Source organism: Amaranthus tricolor, chromosome 10 (assembly GCF_026212465.1).
Source record: "Amaranthus tricolor cultivar Red isolate AtriRed21 chromosome 10, ASM2621246v1, whole genome shotgun sequence".
Classification (NCBI taxonomy): Eukaryota; Viridiplantae; Streptophyta; class Magnoliopsida; order Caryophyllales; family Amaranthaceae; genus Amaranthus; species Amaranthus tricolor.
Window position 1 is genome coordinate 12,340,367 of NC_080056.1, and position 11,640 is coordinate 12,352,006.

The window sequence follows — 11,640 nt, forward strand, 5'->3', positions numbered from 1 at the left end:
ACTTGGGCATCAAAGGTTTTGCCTTAGGATTTTCTAATATGTTGTAGGGGTATATAAGGGCTCTTAGGACATCATTAGGGTTATGTGAGTGAAGCTAATACACTAGAAACAACTAGGGTTTATCCAAGAGTGTTCTTCATTGTAATGGTGATTTTGTGAGAGACCACCATTAAAGGTGAGGTCTTTGCTTTGGGAGATTGTTCTTGAAGCTTGTAAGGTGAGTCATTAATGTATTGTTGAATAAATTAATGAAAGTAATCATCTTTTGAGGGGGAGGTATCCTTAGATACCTCAAATTTCTTGTGTGTTTGCCATTGTTGTTTCTTGCTCTGTTTTGGTGTTCTCTTTACACTTGTTTTTTTTTATTATTGTTTCTTCACCATTGCAATAGCCCATTCACAACATGCTTCAAAGTGGTTGGAGTGTGTTTGTTAGCTCATAACGACTTGTTGCGGTGATGCATTTATTTTTCTCAGGTTTGCTATCTTTTCTTTATGATTTAATACTAAATCTTATTTTCAACCAAACAAGATTGGCTACATGATTCAAAATAAATCAACGTGGGAAAATGTTTGTTAACAAATTAAAGATGATTATTCGGCCCTATCTACTACTAATAATGGCCAACAACCATCTTTCGTATAACCATCTTTCGTTTAACGAATGGCGTTTTATTTATATTTTTTAATTAGTTGTGTTTAGGTTGTTTATCACTGTAATGAGAATTCATATGGATGATATATTGTAGTTGAAAAAACTTGACATGTTATTTGATATAGCAAATATTTCCATGTGGATTAGTATTTAACTATCTATTGAAGGTTGAGGGACTAGTTAGTATTTTATTAATTATTGACACAACTTAATTTCCTTGATTTGTTGGGTTTTCCATGGATTACATTGTCTATTTGCTATTATGGCTTAATTACCTCTTTCAATATGTTAGCTATCTTGTTCATTGCCTTTTTGTGCTGAAGCAGAATCCCACACTGAAGACTTTGTTAATTCAATTGCTGGTCTTTCGTCAATGGGAAAGTCACCAGGAAAGCGGATAAAGATGTTATCTTGAAGCCATTGAAGAGAAAATTCAAAAGAATTAGTGCCTAATGATGGTAATAATATTTCATTTGGTGAATTGAATAATTTTAATAATTCACATATAAATTGCATATTTGTATCATGTTGCCATTTTTCATGTTGAGGGAAATTTAGGTGTCTCTCTTTCCAACCACAATTCTATTTTTGAGTATTAAGCTTAGTAGTTTATATTTAGCTATATATCCTAATTTATTGGCGATTGTCAGTCTTAAAACTAAACCTAATTGCAAAATTAAAATATGTGTTTGCCGTTTCTATTGGAGAGTGTCTAAATTTTAATTTTACTTAAGATTACAAATTTTGGCAAATCAAAACAATAGTGGTATCAGCTTCATACACAACTACATAAGTATGTTAGTTAATGTATATTATTTTATTCTATGAATAACTTAGTGCAAAATATTGTTTGTGTTGTACATGTTTTTTTTGAGGTTTATGTGATTGTAATATGAACTGTGATATAACTGTAAAATTACATGGACTATAAAAGTGGTTTCGGAACGTTACTACAACCCTGACCCGAGAATTTGCTTTATTGAATAGTCTTGCTGTTAGTTTGTTTAATGCATTACTTATTCATCAAATGCAGCACTAAATTATACATTGTGATTTTGTTGATTATACATGGGTGTGATTGTTATGTGTTAACCAAATAGTTGAATTACGATTTGTCCATTATTTCTTAGTTGAATTACGGGTTTTGATTTCAATCCACAATGCTACTTCATTTTCCTTTTAGAAAACTCACATATTTGTTGGAAAAATCTGGTATATTAAACTTTGATGCTACTTGTCTTTGGATTTTTTCCCAATCAAAAATCATAAATGTTCGAGGTATGTCCGTGTTTTATCTTTTACTGATTTAAATTTGTAATAAAATGTTACTTTTGAATTCTTTCTTACTAATTTTTTACTGAGACTCATTTCATGCTGGTGTTGTCTTCGATTGGATAGATTTTCGTGTAAAATATAAATATTATAAATATTTAATGATATGAATAATTATATTAATTTATAAAATTAATTTATGTACAAAATAGACTTAATTATTATATTTTTGTATTTGTGTTGACATTATCATTATCAAAGTGAATGAATAATTTATTATACCACAATATTAAAATATATATTCATAGTAAAATTTGATAATTAAGACAAATAAAATATAAAAAGTCTTCAACTATAATTGATAGGAGGAAGGATTTAGATAAAAAAATTTAATAACAGTGTGTCAACGTATTTAAAAGTGTTTCTTCATTAATTTATTTTATTAATGTAACATTTGAGAAATTAATAATTTGGAATGAGAGAATCAAATAATAATAATAATGATAATATTAGAGTGAGAGCTATTTTTGGGTTTGGGAATAATTTTTTTTCATATTAAGGAAATATTGCATTTAAAAAAAAAAAAGCTTTTAATTGCCTTTTCCATTTCGACACAACCCAAACGATTCCATTTCCTCAGTGTTGAATCAAATCAAACCGCAAGAACCCTACCTGTCTTCCTTCTCACGCCATTTCTTCTGAAAATGGCTGATTTATTGCTGAATCTCTTCAATAACATGAACAACCTTCTCCCCATTTAGCTGTTAAATTTCGAATATCAACCAGAACCAGTTTTGCTCGGTTCTTGGCTCTCAATCAAGCAACAATAACTTTGTACAGCCCTTTGTCCCCGAAAGCCTACCCTACGACACCTCTCTGCCTGAGACGTTGAACAAGCAGCGCTTACACCACCTTATGGTCGAAAGAAGAAGGCTGCCAGCCTTCTGTTTTGTGAAACGCATGCAACCTAGCACTTTTCCATTCCCTGATTTTCTTTGAGAAGCATGTAAGATTTGGTTTTCATTATTTTTGGTACTTGGCAGCAGTTTCTAAAGGTACTAGTGACCTTCCTTTGTTATTATCTTTGTATTCATATTTCTTTTTCTTTATATATTTTATTTTCCTTATTTTCCTAACAAATTATGCCTGATTCTTTATCTTTTGTTTTCATATATAGTTATACATAAACATCCTTCTTTCTTAAGTTTTTTTTTATTTTTTTATTTTTTTATTTTTTTTATTTTTATTACCTTGTTCACCTCAAGATTTATTTCTACATAAGATGAATTACTTTACTTAGAGATTAAGTGTATATAGCCGTCATGTTAAAGAAGATGAATTTTGGGTTATTTGATATCAAATTGATGGTTATTGATATTACGGGTTTGTTGAGGAAATTTTTGCCATTGATAAAATATAGGTAATGTGATATTCTTGTTTGGACTATTTCTTTTGAGAATTATCGATTTGGGTATAAATGAATTTGGGTATAAATGAACAATTTTGTGTTTAAATAGAAATATAAAGAGAATGATGTTTTGTAGGGTAATCTTATGAGAATGTGGATAATTCTAGATTATTGGATTATAAAGTCTTTATGGCTTATGAATTGGACTAAGTTAGCATATGAACAATTTCAATGGTTTGAAAGTCTAACATAGAGACTTGGTTAAATCATACTTCTAGCAGGAGATATAATAAGTTATATGTTAGCATAGTAGTATCAAACGCTCTCTAGTGATGTTGTGATCTTGTTATGCTCCAGGAGACGATATCATCAAAGAACCTGCTAGTTGTTAGCTGGATTCGTTACCTTGAAGCGACATTATCGGTGACTAGTAGCAGTCCCATAAAAAGGGTTTGGCTAGACTATTGTTTGAAATGGTTTTATCCAGCTGTTTTGGAAAGTATAATTATTGAAACTAATTTGTGATTGATTGAATATATTGATATTATTATATGGTCAATGGATCGGGCTCACGAGCTGGTCATTGACGGGGTAGAGGAGCGTTGTCTCTTTACTCTCTTGTTTTGAGGTGAATTGTCATTCAAATATTGACATAGCCTTAGAGATGGATGTTCCTCTCAACTAGACTCCTTGTACGCACATAGATTTAAAAAACTGATGTTGCTTTTAAACCTTTGTTTTGAATTACTGTGTTTTATTGTTTTGGATTGTTACTTCTCATTCAGTTTAATCTGATTCCTTATTCTTTCCATCTTTAGTTGTTTACATATCGGATCCGGTCGGGAACGATGGATTAGCGGAGTTAAATTGAGTTTCAAGGATGTTATATTGAGCTGAGCACGTGGGAATTTATAGTTTTGTATTAGGGTTTGGTAAATGTATATTAGTCTTGGTTGTGTTGGTTATATTGGACTCGAAGTGAATTGTATGATTACCTTGTGTTTTAGTTAGATGTTTGGTTTGAGAATTAGCCGAGTTATTTACGTTAAAGAGCTGGTGACCCATTTTACCCAAGTTTTAGAAGTATGATTTAAGTTTCTTGGGAAATGAACCCCGTGATAATCCTATTTACTCAATCAACGGTAAGTCGAATTGTTGCAATTAATTATTTATTATCGATTGATTGCCAATTGTCACCCATGTTTAAAATTGCGATGCAACCTTTGTGTGGACATATATGGTCTACAACCACATTTTGATAACAGGTTTGGTGACCCATAACTAGTCATGAAAAATGTATACAAACTTAGTATCCATTAAAAAACTAGGAATCGCATTTATATTCATTTGTTGAGAAGATTACCAGCCCACAACTTGGTTACACTTGCCCTTGAGGGAGGACTAAGAAAAAACAAAAAATAAAAAAAAATGCAGGAGCTACCACGTGGCAAACTGATTGTGACACGTAGAAGGAATTTTAAGCATGTCCATTTAAAGTAGGCTGAGAGTTGGGCTTTACATCTTGGGCTCCATTGTGGTTCTTCATATTCCCATTCAGGCCCAATTCAACATTATTATCACTTGTTGTCTTCTTATTTTCAGGTTTCTTGTCATAGTAAATGAAGTAAAGAATCAACTGCATTGCTCCCAATGCTGATCCAAACCCATTGGGTACCTATCCAAAACAATTTCAAAGGTAACAATCAGTGTCGTTCTTGACAATTTTTAACCGTAGGCGAAACTTAAGAAATGGACTCTTGTAAGTAAAGTTTTGGTTTTTTTTCTCTAACTATGCATTATATAATTCCTCTTATTTTTCATCACATTGTCAAATAAATGTACATATTTAATATCATATAATGATAAGGTTCTTATGCACGAACTAATTTTTAATAATAAGGAATAACTCAATTCAAACCTCGTTTCTGGTAACAATTTTAAAGTAGGCCGAGATTCATAATGAAAATTATGCAATGGTTGAAAGTGAAATGATGAACTCGACTAGTGTTAAGTTAAGTTAGACTAATCATCAATACCAGCATATAATCGAAAAACACAAGGTACATACACTTTATAAGCCAAGGAAGAAATATTATCCCAAAATCATATGTCAATGGGAGAAGAATCTCCAATAACTTATAAAGTATGTATACCATCTATAAATAATCAACATGAAACAAACCATCCTCATAACTAGACTTTATACCAAAATGATGAACTCATAAAAAGGTTTTTTTTATGAATAAAATGACAATTAATGACTAATAATTTTAATGATGAAAATAAAGTTGGCAAATACTTACAGCAACAAAAGGATCACGGCCGATGAGTCCGAAAATAAACCAGGAAGTACCACACAGGAAGCAGAAGAGTGATAGTAAGAAGGGCATATACTCCACACTCTTTGTCCTTATCACCAATCTCTGTTTAATATTTATTTATCATTAATTATCAACATATTACGCATCAGCAACCTTAGGCTATAATTTAATTAGGTATAAAACTATTTTCCATTTCAACACTATTAAGACTCCTATGTAACAATACTTCTAGCTTATAGTTGGGTTGTTGCCAACTGATAGTGATAATCATTTAGAGTTCCCACTTTAGGAATCCTACTAAACACTTCATAATTTAAGATATTAAATTATTCAATATCATTAAATTAATTCTTATTTAGACGAAATAGTAATCAGATCTACCCAACTTTACAATTGTTAAAACTTAAAACCAACTTAGGAGGCGTAATTTGAGAAACAACACATACACTACACCAACATTGTTACACTGATTTTTACTTACAACAAAAGTTCAAAGCGTCGAAAAACCAACTCAACTAAAACTTAAGTAAATAGTTAAGACCAAAAAATATATTGGGGTGTTTGGCAATTGGTTTTTGGGTGATGACTTTTGATTTTTTTAGTTGACTTGTTTGACCAGTCGAAAATATTGGTTGTTTTTATTGGCTTTTAAGTTGACTGTAAAAGCTAGCTTTGGAGGAAATATTTGGTAAATTTGAGTATTGGCTGTTGACTGTTTATTAGAGAAAAAGTGAAACAAGCCAAAAGCCAACTAAAAGAAGCTAGCTGGAGCAGCTTTTTCATTTGGGCTTAAAAGCCAGCTTTTTAGCTGTTTTAATAGTCATTTACTAAATACTTTTTTTAGCTGTTTGACCAACCAACAAACCAAAAGCCAAGAAAAAAGCTAAGCAAAAAGCGAAGAACCAAACATCCCATATCCTCACACATAAGCCCTTCTCATACCTGGCACGAAACAGAGACGATCATTACATAACATTATTGTAATCTAAATTGTGTAGTGTAAACTTACCATGATAGAGAGAGGAGAGCCATACATAATGATAGAGAAAACACTAGCAGCAACTCCACAGAAAATCTTCCTGTTATTACCATGAAGAGCAAGAACAGAAACAAGCGCAACGGCTGCGAAAATGGAGAGAACAAGGGCAAGGAGGCCTCCAATCTTGAGTTTCTCCTTCTTAGGAGCCAACAGAAGGAATATCAACACATACACACTTTCAATTACAGCACCAGTTCCATTGATTGTTGTAACTAGTATGTTGTTTGGAGACACAAATGGAAGTCCATACCTATCATTTTTTAGGTAATGTAAACACCAAAATATATAAAGTCAAACGAATAAATCAGTCTCAATATTCGTCCATGTAAATCAATTACCAACTTACTTACAACAATAGAGGTGAATTTATACATAATATGTCATTTATGTGGATATGTATGAGGAAGAGTTTTATTTAGAGATTCATATCATTTGCCAAAAGTAGAGGAAGGGCATTTATTAAAGGTCCTATTATCACCGGTGTAACATAATTTGTCGGTTAATTTGCTTTTTAAATTCGCAATTCGTTCATAATGACCCAAAAATAGGCCAAAACCTACCACAATTCACTCTTTTTGATTTGCGATTCGTAAGGAGATTAGTAAATCATTTCATAATGATTATCACCCTTTACCCACATTTTAGTTATCTTACCCTTCACCTTTCTATTTGAGATGCCCAAGCACAACTATTAAATGGTATGCGTAATCAAAGAATGGTATATGATTTCTAGTTTTAGCAAACTATTGATTAAGACCCAAATTAATTACCATGCCTAATATTTTGAAACAACTTATTTTCTTTCAAAATTAATATAAATTTACACTATTTGTTTGAAAGCTATTTTCTTTAGAATTACAGATTTCTAAGAAATAACCTAATGGGTCTGCGTTTGTTTGACAAAATATTTTATAGACATATAGAACTTAAAAATTACAAGGAATTGGAAATTCCTATTAAATTCCGACGGTGAAACAATTAATGTATTCAAATTCTTAGAAAATTAGGAAAAAAGAATAAGCATAATATTAATTCTTTAGATAGTTTAATTCTAATGATAATCAAACAACTTGTTAGAGGAGCTCAATCAAAAAGGCAACGATCAGGTAATTTGGATTCTATATCTACCATTTAACAATATGAAAGAATACAAGAAAGATCTTATGTTACATCCCAACTTAGCCCTTAAAACCTCTCACATGAATGAGATGATAGACTCTCTACTCTATTGTCCCTTGAGTTTGGTATCTCTATTTTTGTATTCGCCACTTAGTTGCTTCCTTTCTTTTTATAGAAATGGTCCTAACAATTATCATTAATATATATATATATATATATATATATATATATATATATATATATATATATATATATATATATATATATATATATGTAGGATCAAATAAAAAGGATTTTAAAATGAGAAGGGTGAGAAGGATTTTTGTTTGACTTTGTTTGGTTACTATATATACAAAAAAAAAATTACTATATTATAAATTAAGAACATTTTAAAAATTATTTCATAATTACCTTTCTGTGTAACATAGTTAATTTTATAATTATGAGTTTTTGGCTCAATCGTGACCTTAGATTTTTTTTATTTTAGTAAAATCAAGGGTGTAGAGTCCTTACTCTTCTCATTTTCAACCCTTTCTCAATGAATCCCTCCCATATATATATATATATATATATTTCTCACTTTTAATACAAATCAATTCACAAAACTTTGTTTTGTTTTCTAACAATTAAATTAATATATCATCTACCCATTTGCTTTTGGCACTAGTCAATATGTACTATTATTTATATTTTATACTTAATTTATAAATTAAAATATAATTCAATTTGATCTTATTTTTCATTGGTGTCAATGAAAATTTCAATATTAAATTTTTGTAATTTAATTAGAGATATTAACAAAGCATTGTCATGTGTGCAAACTTAAGCTTTAACACGAATTCCTATGAGAGATAGTCTTTCTAATAAATTATTTTTAACTGGACCAGCCCATTATATATTTTTAAAAATATTATAAGTAAGCATTTAGAATTATATAAGTAGACATTTAACATATTAAAAATGGTATTAAAGATACGGTAAGTAAACATTAAAAATAATATAAGTAGGCATTAAGAATACGATAAATAAACATTAATCTCTAATGAACTGGACTACAGATATGTCTCTTAAAGATAGAATTTAAGTTTGAGTGGAAGACATTTTGATGACATGAACCAAATAGTAAACTCCATTAAAAAAAGAAGACATAAAGGGTAATAATGATTTACCAAGCTGAAAGGAGGTTGTTGAGCAAGGTCATCACATAGGGAATTCCAGAGAATTGCTCAGTTGATTTGTTCTTTATGATCCTCTTAAATGTCACGCTGTCATTTATGCATATTTGATAGTAAAACCAAAATCAATTAATTTCTACCCAAAACCATTACCACTACTAAATTAAATGAAGTACACAATGTTAAATTTCAAACCATTTTTCCAAAAAATGAAAGATAATTTGATAATATGATTAAAGTAGTCCCAAAATCTGTCTTTTTTTTTGAAGAAAAGGCCAAATTTTGCCGAGAAATCACGTGAAAGTAGAAAAAAGACCCAACAATGCAAGAGATTGCCGAAAATTATAACCAAACATTTACTTAAATCACCAAATTGAAATAGAATACAAAGTGAAAAAATCAAGAACGTTGAAGAAATTATTGGATAAAAGGGTAAAATAAAATGGAAACCCATTATTTAATTTTCCGAAAAAAGTGCATGGATTAGAAATACTACCTCCGTTGATACAAACATTTTTTCCAGCAATTTGTGAATATTTTAGAATAGAGAAGTATTTACTACATCATTGTCGTTTATATGAATTACATTAATATTATTTATTGTCTAGTTTGTAAGTAAAGATAAACGATTTTTATTGTGAGAAACCGTTTTGAATTAGATATCTTTACAACAAGAAGCCTATATACTAATAATTATATTAGTTAAAGCTATTCAGTTTAGGCATAGAGAACGTCACACAGAGATACGGTAAAAATTTGTGAAACATATGTTATTTGAATCATTTATTATTATTTTATATAAATGATCAAATTAACACATAAAAAGTTAAATTTACCCGTGTCATAATGTGATAGAAGAAGTCATTTAGTAAAGAAAAACTTACACAGGTGCCAAGAACAGGAACAGAGCTGTAGCATTTCCTACAAGAACCCAGTAAAGAAAATGAACAAAGTTAAAATTGGGTTCAAATATAAGAAAATTCATCAAAAAAGAAAAATAAAAAGAACTCACCAAAAACTCCGAAAATAAAATGAGCAATATTCATCTTCTTCGTGAAATTTTACGATTTCTGAATATGAAAAGATTGTAAACTAAGAACAGGTAAAACAGATTATTGTTTTCTTTCGCTTAATATGAAGAAAACAACTGAAAATACAATTCACTTTCTTTGGAATTATGGGAGAGAGAAAATGGCAGTAGAGAGAGAGAGAGTAGTAGGCGTATGGGAGTTAAGCAACGCAGACGGTGTTTATATAGAGAAACAGAGAAGACTGAAAATGACTAAAAGAAAGAATTGAAATGCGGTTTTCATCCTTTAAAAAACAAAAGAAATGAATGTTTTCAATTTTAACTGCGATTCTACTCTCTATCGTACTGCCGCTCTAACCGTTTGGTCACTTAATATTTTACATCCAACATTTCTACTCTAAGTCTCTACTACTGCCGAAATGTCATATTTGTATACTCCCTTTGTCTCGAGAATACATTTAAAATGTTTTTGGATAAAATTTAATAGAAAGAAAAATAGAATTTAAGAATAACATAAAAAATAACTGGATTATAATATATGTTGTTTAGATGGAAATATAATAAGTTTGTGAATGAGATTAAAAGAAAAAAGTGAAAGCATTATCAAATAAAAAAGGGGCGCAAAATAAGTGGATAAAGTAAAATAAAAGGGGTGCAGAATGAGAGAGACGGAGAAATAATTTATGAATATTTAATCAGTAATAAAAATTAATTTGGATATTAAGATATTATATTTAAGGAAAATTGATATTAATGATCCAACATTTTGCTAGTCCGATGTTAACAATCCCATATTTAAATTATTTTCAAATAATCTAATTTTTGCTCTTAGTTCGCTTTGATTAATATAAGCTTTGTTTTAGTTTGCTGGCAGCATACCTTATTATTAGTAATATCAAATATGGTATGTTGTGGGCAAAATCATGACAAAGGTTAAATTATTAGAAAATTATCCAAATGTAAAATCATTCACAATAGATAAATGAAAAGTAGGATTATTAATATCAATTTTTGCTATAATTAAAATACATAAATAAAATTAAAAAAAAATTATAAAAATATTTCTATAAGTGGAATATATAATAAAGTAAAAGAAATCCATAAAATTTCTATTTGACTTAGACATGAATACAGACCTTTAAAATTTCTATTATTAGACCTGCATTATGATCGTCCAAAAAAAAAAATATTGGACCCTTAAATAGAGTAGGGTCGATTAGGGTCCGAAGTAGAGTCTTAAACACTTACTAATCCCTTATTCTAACAAGTTTAGGGTAATTTGATTGTTATACCAAACAGTTTCGGTAGATTGTTAGTTGTTTAATCAAAATAAAATGTTATCTTAAAAAAATATTATTGATTGAAAATAGCGATTTAAGTAGTAATTAGTGGCTAATGTAATTATTTTCAAAACACTACGTCCGGTAGCGTTCTACAATCAAAAGTAGTATAATTTTTTCTACATTTTTCTTACTATATTCTAACTACCAAATCCGTTATTTTAAAGGAACAATTTTAACTTACACAATAAATTAAACAATTAACAACTAACAACTATCTTATATCTATCATACACCAAACATGCCCAAAAGATAAATTTTCTTTTTTTAAATTTTCATTGC

The 11,640-nt window shown here is 29.5% G+C and overlaps 1 protein-coding gene across 1 annotated transcript; it reads right to left on the reverse strand.

Annotated features, from left to right (window-relative positions):
* Positions 1 to 4,465: 4,465 nt before the first annotated feature.
* LOC130825077 (bidirectional sugar transporter SWEET1) lies at positions 4,466 to 10,399 on the reverse strand. The gene is made up of 6 exons (XM_057690117.1): positions 10,001 to 10,399; positions 9,873 to 9,909; positions 8,983 to 9,078; positions 6,665 to 6,944; positions 5,638 to 5,757; positions 4,466 to 5,009 (listed from the first exon to the last, which is right to left on the reverse strand). Exons 1-6 carry the CDS (start codon positions 10,032 to 10,034, stop codon positions 4,812 to 4,814), a joined length of 765 nt encoding a protein of 254 aa, XP_057546100.1. The 5' UTR covers positions 10,035 to 10,399; the 3' UTR covers positions 4,466 to 4,811.
* Between the last annotated feature and the right edge of the window lie 1,241 nt (positions 10,400 to 11,640).